Here is a 17736-nt window from a genome sequence, read left to right on the forward strand (position 1 = left end):
CAGTCTCAGTGTGGACGAAAGGCCAAAACGTAGCGAAATTAACAAAACGTAATTTATCAGAAACATAGTGGAGATGACGTGGCCTTAGATTGCCTGGTTGAGTTTTAATTGATTAAGCAAAACACTTTGAACCGATTCTTGGAAATGAACAGTTTTGCTGCTGAAGTGTAAATCAAAGACGCTATTTAAAAAATTGCTGTCGAAATATTGATTTAAGTTTAAATTATTTAACTTGCATATAGAGACTTCATAGTGATGCAAGAGACAGAACTCAAACACAGCTATGTTGGAAGCACAGGCCACATTAATCAGTTTTTGGTTAAAAGTAAAAAGTAGACTGTTTTACGTTTCCTAACGTCATTGTTTTCCAAAGTATGCAGCACTAGAGTGATTTCGAATGTTGTTTTGAAAGAAAAAAGTTGTATTAGTGAGGGCGTTGCCTTAGGCTACGTCAATATTAATGTGGATAAATTTGAAAATGCCGTTTTCGTTTTTTCGAAATGTATCCATCCACACTGCCGTTTTCGAACGTTTTCCAAAAGTTGCTCGTCAACTCTGAAACGTCTGAAAACGCTTAAATCCCCTAACTGCGCATGTGGTAAAAATGTAAGACGTGTGGCAATGTCCATGTACGGTCTGAAACGCAATTGTCCACGTGCACAGAAATTCCGAGTAAACTTCCCAACGCCTTTGAAAGAATGTAATGTGAAGGTTGTAGTGCAAAGAAACTTCTTTAATAACAATGATAAATGCACATCGGTGCTACAACACAGGCCACCATCTTGATTGTTTTGGGTTGAATGGATCACATGAATGTCACTTGACAAAAATACGTCATTGTTTTCGAATATCTCCATTTTCACTGTCCACACTACAACTCGAAGATGCCGTTTTCATATGTATCCATTTGGAAGAGCGTTTTCGAAAAGCTCAGTTTTTGCTGGACAAAAAGTGTGGACGAGGAGACCACACTTTTTATTGTTGAGTTTTGAATCGATTAAGGCTACGTCCACATTAATTCAAATAAATTTGAAAACAGTGTTTTCTAAGCACTTTCCCACCACACTGCCGTATTCAAGTTGGTCGTTCACACTGAAATCTCTTGAATCCCCTTACTGTGCATGTGAAACATTGGCGTTCCATGTGTGGTCTGAAACGCAAATGTCCTCGTGTTGCTTCATGTTTATTTTTAACAAGGCTATCAAAGTGAAAAACCGGCACAACGCTGCTTCATCATGGGCCGCCGTCTTGATTGTTTTGGGTTGAATGGACCACATGACTGTCACATGACAAAAAAATAAGCCATCATTTTCATTTATCTCCGTTTTCACTGTCCACACTACAACGCGAAGACAGCGTTTTCAAATTTATCCACTTGGGAGAACGTTTTCGAAAAGTTACATTTTTGCTGTCAAAAACGCTGTCTTAGTTTGGACGAGGAGACCAAAATGTAGCAAAATTAATTCAATTAAATTAATGATTTTTCAAATGAAAACTTATTAGTGTGGATGTGGCCTTGAGCGGTAAATGGTGGTTGAGTTTTGAATTGATTAAGACTACGTCCACATTAATTGAAATACATTTTTCAAGCATTTTCCAAAAGTTGCTCGTTCACACTGAAACTAATGAAAACTCTTAAATCCCCTTACTGCGCATGCGAAAAATCGACGTTCCATGAACGGTCTGAAGCGCAGTTGTCCTCATGTTGCTTTGTGTTTATCTTTAACAAGGCTATCATAGTGAAAAACCGGCACACTTTCGACTGTCACATGACAAAAAAAATTCATCATCATTTTCAGATATCTCCATTTCACTGTCCACACTACAACGCGAAGACAGCGTTTTCAAAAGGATCCACTTCTGAGATTATTTTCCGAAAAGTGGTCAAAAATGCTGTCTCAGTGTGGATGGAATTTTCATACGAAAACGTGTAAGTGTGGACATGCTTAGGTCAAAGCCGGTTTTGCTGCTGAAGCGTAAGTAAAAAGACGCTATAAAAACATCGCTGTCTAAGTACTCTCATACTCGTGAGTCATGAGACAATGAAGGATCGTGAGACAAATTTTATGTTAATATTTACGATGTTGTGAATTTTAGACGGCCAGCAAAATCATTGAAAATATATTATTAATATTCAATAAAGAATGTTTATGCAAGTTTAACGTGTTTCCCAGCATTGAAAAATGGCACATATTAGCAGTTTTATTCTGAGACTGTGAATTAGAAGTTTTAATAATACTAACCTGCAATACATAATCCATATGTACTAATAAACACAATATTATTCTTTAGGATGGAGTCGAAAGAGAAATGTGAAGCCGTCATCTCACACTTCAATGGCAAATTTCTGAAAACACCAGCCGGAGTCATGGGTAAGCGGGTGTGTGTGTTTGTATGTGTGTGACGTCTGTTTTAACTCTATTTGTTTGTGTACAAAGACACAACACTGCTCTCTGTTAGAGCACACTCATTCTTTCACTGGTAATGAGTCTTCTCGGCTGCAAGTCTATGGAAACAAGCTCTTGGGCATGTAGCGGAACCATTCAGCCATACCAAACAACCATTGCACAAATGTACATTTAGACACGCTACACAAAATGCTGAAATGATAAAAAGCTGGAAGACGTTGCATAAGTTACAAAGCTGTTCGTAATTTAAAATAGTTAAACTACAGTCAAGCTACACTTTTGAAAATAGTTAAAAACACTAAACTTCTAACAAAAAGTTGCTAACTGCAGTGGAGTTATTTTGCAGATGTTGCATTTTTGAAAATAAAACTAGCAAATGATATAATTTTTTGTAATAAGAGCACTATTTATTCAGCCTGATCTCTTGAAAATGACATGACTGTGACGACAATTTCGCCAAATGATTTTACGTGGTTCCTTACACATATCGCGGCAGTCTCGAAGTAAAATGTCCACTGTGCTGTAAGCGATTTCAGCCTTTCTACTTCCACGAGACTGAGCCGTTGAATAAGCCACGCCCCCTCGTTCCAAAACCCCACACTCCAAAGATACCAAATTAGCTTTATTGAGACAGAAACGGTTGTTTAAAAAAACAGCAGCAAAATAGCGCCCTCAACTGACAACTGTTATGAGCAACATGGCATAAAAATGGCAGTAAGCCTCAATAATTTGCTGCAACTACAATACTATGAGAACGCGCAAAATGATTGACAGGTGAAAAGCGTCAATGTCCATGGACACATTTTGGTTTGCTGTTTACAGAGTCTAGAGCTGTCACAGAGACCAGTGAGATATCTCAGGACACTTATTTCATTAATATCTTAAAGGGAGTAGGACATTTTTTTGCATACCTTTCCATGAAAAAATCGCTTGCAGCACCATTATATGTTCTCCCAAACAGATGAGGTTTTTAAGGTTAATGCTCTATCGAATTTTAAATAAAAAAAAACGACCTCCCTACCCTAAACCTTGAACCTAAACCTAACCGATAGATTCAGATAAAGCAAATGTGAGATGAAAAACGCAATTATTGTCATTTTGCTCTTCAGGACAGGCCATATTAAAACTGTTTAGATGTCATAAGATAGCACTGTGTGGCGAAAGTAAGTGTTTATGAATCAATAATCTGCTGTTTTACTTGTGATTTGTGTGAGAGTGAATAAAAGACGTTGTTGTTGGGCCTCTACTGTTCAATGTAACTGTTGCGATATGTTCAGTGAGCCTTGTAAAAATCATTTTGCAGAAATCTAGGTATAGGGATGCACCGATATGAAAATCTTTGGCTGATATGATACCAATTTTTTTACATTTTATTTTATTATTGGCCGATAATGATACAGATATTTGGACACTTATCTTATTTTGTCATCAGATCACTGTTTTACTTTTGAAATTATGCTTTTAAAGTGTACAAAGAGATACAAAAACATTTTTACTGTTCAAACAATGAATAATTGCCATTGAACATGGATTGGATCTAAACACATGACAGGCCAAACTTTTTAAGAGAACCACAATAAAAGGTAAATAAAATATAAAAAATATGATAACATGATCATTGATATAAAAAATTGTATTTTGTTTTTAACATTTTTGCACTTCTGTTTTTGCAGTTCAAAACAACAGAACTCACATTTTACATGTATGCACAGTATGTAATAGAACATTACAAATTCATTTCCAATGCCACATGTTAGGCAATTCCACGCAAATGTCAACCACATCATGGAAAAATAAAACAATTTAACCAAAGGAACAAAACACCCTTTTAAATTCTGTGTTATGGTGGTATAATAGATAATGCTGTCCAAACCGTTAGAGGGCGCCGCTTGCTCACACAGCGCTGAATGCAGCAATGCAGCCTTTTAAGGTTTAGTAACCGCACAAGGCCATAATGAGATTTCAATCTTAATTCAAACAATCATGCAGCATTAATGATATCATACCGATGTCTCAGAAGTTAAAGTCTGCTGGTTTCAAAGCGTTTTTTGATGGTTTTCCTCATGTCCGTTTATGCCGTTTTTCCCTCATTAACGTGAAAACAAGAAAGAAAAAAAAAGTTATATTACATGTTCTTAGGAGTGCCAACCCTTCTACATATTGTTTCAATTATTATTTCTAGATTGTGCATTTGAACTCAGAGTTTTTACAAAGTGTGTTACTAATTAATTATAAATAAACCATTGTTTTTTTTTTGTATTGCCGTTTTCATGCTAATAACCGATTTGCCAATGATTTTAATTTGGATAATAATTAGCTGATTAATATCAGCAAAACAATACATCAGTGCATCCCTAATAGTAACGTGGTTTTATAGGACCAGGTTGATTTATTTGGCATAAAAACTATTATGTTGATGCCATTCAGCAGCTTTTGAACGGATAACTTTACACTAAATTTTACCAATAAAACCATTCGAAAACATTGTAATAAACTTGTAGTTTTTGTGGTGCAAGTTGAAAGCTGTGTGTGCTCATTCTTTCTGTGTGAGTCTTGGAGTGGAATCCAGGCCTGTTTTGGCCTCTAAGCATATTAATTGGATTATTAGACTGAAATAGTCTCCACTGACCATGTCAGAAAGGAAGAAAAGGGGATTATACTGTATGAAGACAGCTTCCAAATTAGATGACTACTCTCTGAGCTTTGTGGGAATGTGAGTAGAGACAGCGAAGCCTCAGAGTTCTTACACTTAGAGGGATAGTTCAGCCAAAAATGATAAATTCTGACATTTACTCACCCTCATGAGGAACACAAAATGAGATGCCTCAGTCACCATCCACTTTCACAGGTGCAATGAAAGTGAATGCATTGAAATTGAAAAATATCTTTTGTAATGCTAGCACCAATACCAGTAGAGAAATGCAAATTTGGAACAAATTTAAATTCTGTATTATAGTGCTGTAATTAGGGCTGCATCAACTATTTGATAAAATCGATGATTATCGATAATGAAAATCATCGACAACGAATTTCATTATCAATTAGTTGGATATGTGCAGCCTGCACTGAGAAGCTCAGCCAGTGACGTCACTTTACAGCCCAGTTAAAATGTGTTGCATGATGAAACTGGAGACAAATTGAAGTGTGAAAAACACAACCCAAGATGTACAGCACACAAGAACACTTTATAAACACTGCAAAGAAGATCATAGCAAGCATACAGTTTAATATGGAGCGGTTGCTGCATCAGGTGCGTTGAAAGAGGGCGTGTGTTGTTTGATGCGCTTAAGAGTCGTTTCTCTCCAGTGCATAACTTACATTTTACTGCTATTTTCTATGTTTTATAATGTATACATGTTATGAATTCAAAATCAGGTGTGTATTTCCAGGTATTTCGCAAAACTGTTTGCTTTTACCACATGCAAGTCTCCGTTAAACTTCACTGAGCAAACGAGCGCGCACATCCACATCAATCAAATCAATCGCAATGGAGAAAGGGAGTGCAATCATTTTGATTAAACTCATACAACATCATACCGTGCTTTTAATTTCATTGTAATCAATCGTGCAGCTTTCATGGATGTCATGGTCATGTGTGCCGGTTTTTGAAGTGTTTTAGATCATTTCTCATCATGTAACCGCATGTAATACAATAAGCACCAGGATGAGACTTTTAGCACGAGTGAATCTGCACTGCATTTGCAGATGTTTGTATTATGTTAAATTGTATATAATACTGAATATAATGTATAATAGTGCTAAGGGTCCTGATATTTGATAGTCCAGATAGTGCCAAATGTAATGTCTGATTTCACCAGTAAATTTATACTATGTCAAACATGATTTTACTGGATAAGCTTTCAAAAGAATACTTTTGAAACATGTAATCAGTGACAATATGGTTTTAAAACATACAATATTAATTTAAAATACTTCAAATGTATGTAAGCAATGACAGTGAACAAGCATATATACGTATCTAACATAATTATGTATTTTTCAGCTGGGCAGAATTATTAATATTTCTATTCTGGTGTCACCATTGCCCTCTCCTGTGCTGATTTTTTTGTCCCACTCCATCCCTGATGGATCATTTTACTCTTTAATAAACAATACTTTTTAAGTATTACAAGTAACGGAAGGGAACTGTTTTGCATATGTCCTGAAAATAATAATAATAATAAAAATCAAACCTAACTTATCAGGCTTTGTTCAAAGTTTTGTGAGAGTGTAGAATCGTTCAGTACAGTAAACCAAACCAAATCCTTACGCCCATTATCATTTAAGTTTCCTAAAAAATAAAATGTAATAAAATACATTTACCCGATTAATCGAAGAAATAATTGAAGATTAATCGATTATCAAAATAATCATTAGTTGCAGCTCTATCTGTAATGGACAATGGACAATGGATAATGCTGTCCAGACACCTACAGGGCGCCTCTTGCTCGCATAGCGCTGACTGAAGCGCTGAATGCAGAAGCGCATCCTTTTAATGTTTAGTAATCACGCAAGGCCATTTTGCGATTTTAATCTTAATTCAATCAATTATGCAGCATTAATGGATATCATACCAATGAGGAACTCTTGAGGAACACAAAAGGAGATGCCTCAGTCACCATCCACTTTAACAGATGCAATGAAAGTGAATGCATTGAAATTGAAAATTGTCTTTTGTAATACTAGTACCAAGACCAGTAGAGAAATGCAAATTTGATCACCTGTGTACACCCAGTGTTGAATGACGATAAAAGCTGACTTGACTTGATTGGTAAAGAGAGGAGTCAATATCATGCAGTGTTCATGTCTCTCTCTCTCTCTGCAGCTCCGTCAGAGCCCTTGCTGTGCAAGTTTGCAGATGGAGGGCAGAAGAAGAGACAGAGTCAAAATAAATATGTGCAGAATGGACGAGGCTGGAACAGAGACGGGGAGACCAGACTTGTGAGTATTTCTGTGTTTGTGTGTGCAAATCTCTGTCCGTATTTCACCTGTCACAGCTCGTTAGTAAAGAGACATGGGCAGCAGGGATCGCACACACAGTCTGGTTTTGGTAGGCATGTGGGTGGATGTTTTTATACAAACTATGGTTTATGCAAAATGGTTTAACGCCCGATTTACTAAAGGAATTGTTTAGATCAGGCAGTGGCACAAACGTGGCCTCAAAATTTGAGCTGAACGCAGTTTGCACGGCGCAATTCCGATCTTGCGACCCAATTTTGAGTTCATCACTCCACTACTGTGATCCAGACACCTGAATTATCTCTTTAATGGTTTTATTATCATTAAAAGAAACTTAATCAAAAACTAAACTTTTTTACTAAAAGAGTGGTGATTGGTCAACTGGGTAGAGCGTGTGTCGGAAATATAACGCCCCTAACCATAACTGAGTTTCAGCTCCCGAAGCTTCGTGACCAGCTCTGTAAACACTATTGTAACTTTGGTAACAGTGGCGTCAGTTTTTACCGTACCAGCTCTAGCCCAAATCCAATAATGAAAGTTTGGAAGAACAAGCTGATTGACCCAAACCACCTTCGCAAGCACGACTTGAGCAGGACATTTTGTAGCTTTCTTACAAGTACACTGTTGATTATTGTGAACCTAACAAAGCTTCAAGTAAAAGACACAGAGTGCATCTAAGTTAGTCATCTTTTGCTGGAAAGGGAGTAGCCGAACTTTTTTCACCCGAGATATGAACAGAGAACAGAGGCTTACTCCCTCATTACCAGGTGTATTAGAGAGTTAATGAGCAAGTTAGCCATGTACCTCCGTGGATAGCGGCCGTAACATTACAGCTTGTAATTATGTAATTATATAAGACTCTTGAGATCAACCATTTTGTTACACAGTTTTAGGTAAAAGCCGGCCCACAGCTGAATAGTAAACCCTTACCAAAACAACGTTACATAGCAAGTTAACCGAGCACTACCGTGGATTGCAGATGAAAAGTGAGCGTTTGTAAAAATAAATCCATCTCCACACTTGATCACTATTCATGATAGTAATAACAACAAACAATCTAAATAATTCTACACAATTGTAGGTAAAAGTGGGCCCACAGCTGATTAGCAAGTGCCAGTTGTGATTCTGAAGTGCCAGATTGTACCAACAAAGTGGGAACTGCACCATCTTTCAGGAGTAACCGTCTTGAAAATCTGGCATTGGTTGTGGTTGTAGTACTAAATAATTCAAATAAATTTTAACCACTGATTCTTCAATTTGTCTGCCTTTGGAAGTGCAAACAAAGAGGTTTTGATTTTGCAGTGAAGAAAACAGCATCTTCTCGACATGGCGACAACACTAACCCAACTCATCCTGGTGGGTGGGCCAAAGTAGCCCTTAGGCGGTCATTATGCAAATGTGTTACATAGTGACGTAGATACTTTACAGAATAAATGGCTGGACTACAATCCAGCCGTTTCTTGTAGTTTTTGAGCAGTGTTGTCTGTGGGAGAGAATAACTCCCTTTTGTGTGGACTTTGTGCTTTGTAACTTTGCAGACCTTTTACATGCACAAAGAGCTATGTTACACTCTAAAGGAAATGTAAAATCCCAAAAAGCATAATAGGGCCTCTTTAAGTAAGTGAGGTGTGTGGGTGAAGCAGAGTCAGGGTAAGGAGAAAGTTTGCCTTTGTGTACGAGTGTTGTGCATATGGAACTTGATTTGAGGATTGAGACAAAGACAATAAAAGGACTGAATAAAAGTGCTCAGCACAAAAAAGTGTTGTCCATAAAGGCATTAGCAACTGGTCTACTTGAGTTAATGTGGAGTGGCATGTGTTACGGTAAACTGCAAGAAGCCTGCTGACCTGCCGAAGTGCTCTGCGGTCAAGTTGTGCTGGAGTCAAAGTTTTAAGTTGATGCTCCACCAGATGATCACTCTGGTCTTCTGACCTGCCCAGTTCCTTCTTGTGACTTTTCCTCTGTGCTCCTGCAAGCCAGTACCTCACTCTCAGGTACATGTAAACACTCCTGACCCAGCGCACATCAGTGCACTCATTTCAGAGCAACTGAACTCTCTTTCATGCACCTACTCCCACCTACACCACTCACACACACCTACACTCATTGTAACTGTTTGCTATGGAAATTGTTTTTGATTTATTGGATTGTTTAATTGTTTAGTTTTGTTGGTCATTGTTTAGAATAAATGTGTTAATGAGTTGAGTTACAGACACTGGTGTCCTTTAATGGTCATTATCCTCCTTTGTTTTAAAGAGATTTCTTTTAAGTGACAGTTCCCCAGAACTCAACCAATGTCACTTTCATCACTGTAACTGGTGGCTTGTTTAAAGCTATCCTGGGCAAAAGATTTATTTTGACTAGCCAAATCCTGTCTGGCGCCCGAAATAAATAAAAAAGAACTTGTATTTACCCCCTTTTGAGTACGCCACCATTACAGAAGTGGTGCCCAAACAGGGACCTGAAGTGACTTGAACAGTTGATTTTGTGATTTTTCTAACCCCTGAAAACTTAAGGTGTTTGTTAGAGGTGTAACGGTTCTCGGTAAAAAACCGAACCATACAATTCACCACCCACGGTTTGGGAAACATTGGCACCGCGTTCTGTTCACCTCACATTTAATGACGCATCTGGAGCACAAGTTTTGGTCAAGAAAACAAAGCGTCATACAGACAGGCACAGTTACAACCTCCGCTAAATGCACCTGAATGGATCTGTAAATGGATACGATCCACCTGTGTTTCACGTGGGTTAACTTGATGACATCACTGTTCTGCAAGAGTTGTGTGTAGTTGAAAATGGCAAGTGGAGAAAACGAAACGCTGATAGAGAAGCCCCCTGTGTTTCTCCTTTCTGGGAACATTTTCTTTTTGCAGTCAATTACAACAGCGATGGTCAAAAGACGTTTACAAAACAGGCACTGTTTGCAGACATCGCTCGGCACAAGTGCTGTATACTGGTAATATGTGTCAATAATGCGCATGAGGGTTTGTTTAAAACGCGCACGCAAGTTCTTCCTGTTTCCTCACATGGCTGTAATCTATCACGAGTGTCAATAATGCGCTTTGATAAATGGCATTTAGATGCCGTTATAGTGATACATTGATACATGATTAATCATTTACGCCGACATCACCCATGGAAAGAGCCGCAGGTGAGCCGAAACTGCACACACTCCCTTCCATTTTTAAGCAGGCACTCAGTGCTAATTCGGACAGACATGAAACAATAACTAAAACGCTTGGGGTGTTCATGTGGGATTTCCATGTATGATTAAAATACTCACAGTATTATCACAACATCCCTTCTTGTATGCATTCTAATAGCAAGGTTATTCCTTCTATAGTGATGTACAGCTTCTGAATATTTAATATGTTGAGATGAGTTTGAAGTGTTGATGCATGTAGCATATTAGCATATTAGTGCAGGTATTAAGTTAAAATGTTGATTTAGTAATTAGAGAAAATGTTTGTTTGTTCTTAGTTAAGGACCCTGACAAAAATTAACCATGATTTTACTGTGGTAATATTGTAGTAACCATGACTGCTGTCACCATGGTTTTCTGAGCAGAAATCATGGTTTTGATACAATTAATCATGGTTTTACAACAGTAATAGTGTATTTTCTATATAGTAACCATGATTTTACTATATATTGTAACCATGACAGTAACATGTTTATATTGAGGTTACTATGATTGTACTACAAATGCCATGGTTAAACTATGGTTACTGTTGTAAAACAATGATTGTTATTTAAGGGCAAACCTGTTGAAGTGTTTACCAAATAGATTTTTCTTTGGATTTGGCAGTAATATGTTTTTATTTTATTTTTTATTTTAAACTAAGCAAATACTGAACCTTACCGAAACAGTGACCCTTAAACCGTGATGCAAACCGAACCGTGAGAAATTCGAATCGTTACACCCATAGTGTTTGTGGATTGTGTTGAATAATTTAAACTAAATGTACTGAGAAACTATGAACTGAAACACTGAAACTTTGTGCTTGTGATTTTGTTATTTTGTGGAAAAGTGTTTGTAACAATAACTCCAAGTTCAGGTATGGGAAGGAGGAGACAGGGAGTAGTGACATGCTTTAGGTAACATTTTATTTCTTGGAATGTGCAGCAGATGCACTCTTTTCAGTTTCTTTTACTCAGTTCAATAATTCACTCTCAGAAAATAAACAAACATTTTACAAACACTCAACAGCTTCAGTACACACAGTGTCAGCAGTTTGGCAACGCTGCACACTCGTTCTCTCTCCCTTCTCTGGCATGCTCCTCTGTTTTAAGGCGTCTCTCTGCTATCACTATAATGAGAAACAGCTGTTAGAAATCATGTCAACCAGTTTGATGAGCCACACCACTCCCTCTCTCCACAGACAGACACACGACCACGCCCCATCACCATATAACCCACCGCCTGACTCAGGCCGAGGCAACATCCCCCTTTCGAGTGAGATCAGTCAGCGGGCTGGTGACGTCAGAGAAACTAGGCACAAACCTTTGGTAGTAGCCAGCCCCAGAAACTGTCTCACCTCCTTTTTGGTCTTGGGCACTAGGAAGGTCGTGATCACTGTGGTTTTGTTAATTTGGGGACGCACCTGCCCATGGCCCAAGTAGAACCCCAGATACGGAACTTCCACCCGCCCAGTTCCGCACTTCTTCGGGTTGGCCGTGAGCCCTGCCCGCTGCAGCGAGCTCAGGATGGCTTTCAGATGTTGCATGTGTCGCCGCCAATCATTACTGTAAATGATGACATCATCTAGATAAGCGGTGGCATATGTCGTATGTGGTCTGAGAATTTTGTCCACGAGATGCTGGAACATGACTGGGGCCCCGAACAAACCAAACAGAAGGGTCACAAATTGGTGTAAACCAAATGGTGTGGAAAAAGCATTTTTTTTCTCAGGAGATTGGAGCCAATAACTCTTTGTTAAATCCTGTGTCGAATAAAATTGAGCCGCACCCAACCGATCGAGCAATTCATCAATCCGGTCTCAATCCGGTTGGGTACGCGTTTCGATAGTCCACACAGAGTCGGACTGTCCCGTCGCTCTTAGGTACCAGAACCACCGGGCTGGCCCAATTGCTGTGTGACCCTTCTATTACGCCCATCTCCATTACGCGCATTGCCTCTAATTATTCCTGATCTACCTTTTTTGTGTTCGGGAAGGTGATGGGGCAGCTATGAACCACCACCCCTGGGTTGGTCTCGATGTGGTGCTCTGAGGTTTGTGCGACCGGGCAGAGGTGAGAACGCATCCGCGAATTCAGCTTGCAACTTGGCTACCTCTGTGAGCAGTGATGATGAGAGGTGGTCTCCAGACAGGACCGGGGTGAACTGATTAGGTTTACGCGTCACTTCTGGCCAGAGCTCTGCCCTCTCGGGAACTACCATCACCAAGGCCTCAGGGACTGCCTCCCTCCATGATTTTTGGAGGTTGAGATGGTAAACTTGATGTGCTCCGCCCCTATCCGTTCGCTTAACCTAATAATAGAGATCTCCAACTCGCCGTTTGACCTCACAGGGCCCTTGCCACTTGGCAAGTAATATAGAGATTGATGTGGGCAGTAATACAAGCACTTTATCTCCCGGTGCGAATTCCAGTAGTCGAGTGCCCCTGTTATACAGCCGGCTTTGACGTTCCTGAGCTTGGAGCAAATTCCCCTGTGTTAGTTGACCCAAAATGTGGAGTTTTGCTCTAAGATCAAGAACGTACAGAATTTCATTTTTACTGTTTGAAGGTCCCTCCTCCCAAGCTTCCCGCATGATGTTGAGCATGCCACGCGGCCAGTGCACATACAGCAGCTCCAATGGGGAAAACCATATGGAGGCTTGCGGGACCTCTCACAATGCAAATAATGGGATCGAGCCACTTATCCCAATTTCTAGCATCCATGTGCATGAATTTACAGATCATGTTTTTCAGGGTTTTATTAAATCGTTCCACCAACTCTGTGGTGTAAAAGGGTACCTCGATTAATGGTAGAGGGCGCAATGGTGCTTTTGTGGTGGCCGGTGGATTCACCAACTGACATTCACGGCACGCCACACACTACCTGTGAATGTCCCCATGAATGCCCGGCCAAAAAAAAAAAAATGGGCCATTATATGGTTAAGTGTTCTTTCCTGTCCTAAATGGCCAGCCATTGGATTATGGTAAGCCGCCTGGAAAAGCACTTCCCGACGGCTCTTTGGGACTAATAACTGGGTTATATTTTCTTTTGTTTGAGTGTCCTGCGTCACTCGATACAACTGTGGCGAGGAGGAGGGCGGGTAGGGCTGTGAGTGCACACGGCCGGCCCCCAATCTGGCTAATCAGCCGATGAGAGGGATAAAGCCAAGCTGGATGTGGCAGTTCGGGAGAGAGCCACACGCAGCTGCCGCATCTGGCTTGGCTTTATCCCTCTCCTCAGCTGATTAGCCCGATTGGGGGCCGGCCGTGCGCACTCACGGCCTGGCCCCACCCTCCTCCTCGTCACAACAACTTATCTTTGATAATTGAAAAATACAGGTATGTGAGTCCGACATCAGGCCATAGCTGTTGACCATCGATTACTCTCACTTTGTCAAATTCTTGTTTCAAGGACTCGTCGCGTGACTGCTCCAGAGGGAAATCCTCCTCAGGGAATTCCCTGAGGATGGGCCCCCCCACCCCCCGTGTCATCTTGACGCAGACCAGATGTAGTCGGCCCTGGCACTGCCTCTCCAGCCATAGCATCGCACGTCACACACCAAGACATTATTTCACAGGACCCATCTGCACAAATTCGTCGGCTGGCCCCATTTTGACAAAGGTGACCGGTTGGACAGCTGGGGTGGGCTCCGGGGCTGTAGCAGCAACCCCTCGTGTCTGACCAGACTCTGGAACACCTGTCGGTCCTCCACTTGGGCATGGAGCAGGAGTTGAAAACGCTGCTCCTGCTCCAGGCGCAGCTCGACGAGGGCCTGATGTTGGGTTTGCTGGATGCCGGCGAGGGTCTTGATCACCTCGCCCAGTGGTGAGGACTCGATGATAACATGTCTCCTCATCCCGGGTTTCGACACCAGTGTAACAATAACTCCAAGTTCAGGTATGGGAAGGAGGAGACGGGGAGCAGTGAAACACTTTAGGTAATGTTTTATTCCTCGGAATGTGCAGCATGTGCACTCTTCTGGTTCTTTTACTCAGTTCAATAATTCACTCTCAGAAAATAAAAAACTTTTTACAAACACTCAACAGCTTCAGTACACACAATGTCAGCAGTTTGGCAACGCTGCACACTCGTTCCCTCTCTCCCTTCTCTGGCATGCTCTGTTTTAAGGCGTCTCTCAGCTATCACTGTAACGAGAAACAGCTGTTAGAAATCATGTCAACCAGTTTGATGAGCCACACCACTCCCTCTCTCCCGCAGACAGACAGACACACGACCACACCCCCATCACCACAGTGTTTATAATATGTGGGAAGAGTGTGTTTAAACTTTGTGAACCTTGGGAAAAAAATTTGTCAGTCAGATATTTTTGTAAACCCATGATATTGAACTTATTGAATGATTGTGGTAATTGAGTGTTAGCTTCCAGGTAACAACCAGTTACGTTAATGGAAGTGTAACCTATTAATTGAAAACCAGTTGGGACCGACCGTGTGGACTTGGTTTAAAAATGTGTGGTCGGGAAAAGTGTGCTGATTGAGCATTTGTAAAATATTGTAATTTGTTGTTTTTGTTTATAACCCCTGATTGCCCCAAATATAAACACACATTGCAATTTGGCAATTCACTCATTTACTAACATCTTACACAACATTTTACATACCAAATGAACTTACATCAACACAAGATTGAATCATGGCTGCTCCCCCTCTACCTCACCAAATCACTTTGGTGGAAATTGAGGCTCCGGACATTTCAAATCCAGTCTGGCCACCTGCACCACAACTTCTGATTCCTCCGGGTCCTCCTCCTTGTGTCCCCGCCTTCTATGACATCCCTACTCAGCTCAGCCCCACCTATCCAGGAACCCATGTGTGAATTACCTCAGCTCTAGCTGGCAGCACTGCTGTGCAAGCCTTCACCTGGGCACCAGAACCAGACCACATGCAAATCTGCACTTTATCTGAAGTTTTACCTCCCTCTTCAGTGGAACAGCATGACCTGCCCGGCATCTTTCCAACTCCTGGAAAGGAAATACATCATCTTACTGCTCAGGTACAAGGGAACTGGGATACCTTTTTTGAATTCATGAAAAAAACAGGAGAGAACAGTTAATAAAGTCACCCAGGAAGTAAAAACAACTTTTCCCACCACGAGAGCCAAATCGCAAACCTTGCTGCCAAAATGGAGGATAAAAAGCATCAGGTTTTCACAACTGCAGCCAAGCAACAAGAGGAGTCTGAGGCGGATCAACTGACTAAAGCCATGAGAATTATGATTTCAGAGGAACTTCAAAAAGTGGAATCTACCTTTGTGTTTGAGGTTCAACAGGACATCAGAGCTGTCCAACACTTGTTTCAAAGAAGCCATGATCACATTACTACAGAACTTCATCAGTGCTTCACACAAACTGACAAATTTTACACCTGTTTAAAGGAGCTAAAAAATGAAATGGAGGACGGATTTAAAATTTACAAAAAGGAAAGTGTGGATAAACAAAAGCTAAGTGCATCGTCCACCTTTACTTCTCCCCTGGCATCAGTGACTGCTCTAACCCCTCTTCCAACTTCTATGGTTAAAAGTGATCATATTAAATGAACTTTTCCCACTTTTGGAAGGCCATCAGATGATGCTGACCCCCTACTTAACCAGATGTCAGGATTTTTTGCCACTACATTCCCTGACAAATGTTGACATCCTGGCTACCTTCCATACTGTATTGGATGGCACAGCATGTGATTGGTAGAAAGTCGGACGTTCCACAATAACCACATGGAATGAGTTTGAGTCTGTGTTCCTCTCTGCTTTCCTTTCCAAGGATTTTGAAAATGAACTGGCCTAAAGTGTCCGTACTAGAACTCAGGGAGATAAAGAGACTATAAGAGACTTCACATTCACCTGCAGAGCTCTCTGTAAAAGATGGAAGCCAGACTTAACAGAGAGTGAGATGGTAAAAATGATCCTTAAGAATATCAAGCCTTACCTTGCCAGCCAGTTGCAGTCGGAAGAACACCGTGGAGGAAATGGTCAAACTGGGACATCAGCTAGACAAGGATTATAAGCAACAGCTTTGATATAAAGGTCGAACAGGCCCTAAGTATCAATCCATGTCACAAAGACCCTCATCTAACTGACCTGCTGATATACCCCCGGTTCAGTGTTGGAGATGTAGAAGACATCATCCACCAGGCAACTGCCCTCACTATGCCTCTCCACCATCACACCAATCATCTGGTCAACATTATTCCACCAGCGGAAAAAATCCTTACCAATCTCCTAAATCGAATGGTCAACCTTCCAACAACTCTGTGGCTGCCACAAAAACGCACAAGTCACAATCAACCACCAAGTAAACCTCAACCACTACAAGCCCTAATACACTCATGGCAGTACCTCAACAATTAGTAGTCCCCATCAGTATTGATGCCTGGTCTGGAAAAACCATAGTGTATACTGGCGCAAGCTACACTCTTATCCACAAGAGTCTCATGAAGCAGCTCACATCACCAGACCACCTCCATCCATTGTCCCTTGGCCCTCTCTATCTGGCAAATGGAGAAGCTGAAATTCCATTAGGATGGAAGAATACCACCATACACATACACAACAAAGTTTTCACCTTACCTGCTGTCATTCTTTCTTCCCAAGCCCTCGCCTATGCCGTAGTCCTAGGGTTGGACTTTATCTTCTTCAGCAGCCTACAAATAAATGTGACAGACCAGAAATATTCATTCAAGTCTGCCCCTGATGAAGATCTCCCATTTCAACCAGGTAACGCAAGTGTACCAATTGTCAATCCACAACACCTGAAAGAGAGACGACGTCCTAAGAAAACCAACCAAAGCATTTCCCTGTTAAGTTCTGTTCCTCCTCCTCAACCCACATTGACAATACGACAACCTGACAGTGTGGATGAAGAAGCATTAATTAAAATTGCAGTGAATGAAGCTCACCTACCTCCTGACGGAAAACATCAGTTACTCCAAATCCTGGAGGCCAACCCTCAGGTGTGTACTCTCCATACTGGGCATACTGATGTCCTACAACACCATATTTACACCACTTGCCAAGTGCCCATCAAACAATGGTCATATCGCCTGTCCCCTATAAAACAAACTGCAGTGGGAGAACAGCATGAGGAGATGCTGAAGGAAGGAAACATGGAACCATCTCACTCTGGTTGGGCCTCACCTGTTGTCTTGGTACCAAAAAAAAGATGAAAGCCTCT

The 17736-nt window shown here is 40.9% G+C and overlaps 1 protein-coding gene across 5 annotated transcripts in view; it reads left to right on the top strand.

The window, feature by feature from the left end:
- LOC127447540 (RNA-binding motif, single-stranded-interacting protein 1-like) overlaps nucleotides 1-17736 on the top strand; it is a 108503-nt gene that overhangs the window by 71809 nt on the left and 18958 nt on the right. For all 5 annotated transcript variants that reach the window (XM_051709495.1, XM_051709496.1, XM_051709499.1 and 2 more), the window contains 2 exons: nucleotides 2293-2372; nucleotides 7234-7349. In XM_051709495.1, coding sequence (XP_051565455.1) covers nucleotides 2293-2372; nucleotides 7234-7349 — 196 coding nt within the window. The remainder of the gene's footprint in view (nucleotides 1-2292; nucleotides 2373-7233; nucleotides 7350-17736) is intronic.

The sequence above is a fragment of the Myxocyprinus asiaticus genome, chromosome 10 (assembly GCF_019703515.2).
Source record: "Myxocyprinus asiaticus isolate MX2 ecotype Aquarium Trade chromosome 10, UBuf_Myxa_2, whole genome shotgun sequence".
Lineage (NCBI taxonomy): Eukaryota > Metazoa > Chordata > Actinopteri > Cypriniformes > Catostomidae > Myxocyprinus > Myxocyprinus asiaticus.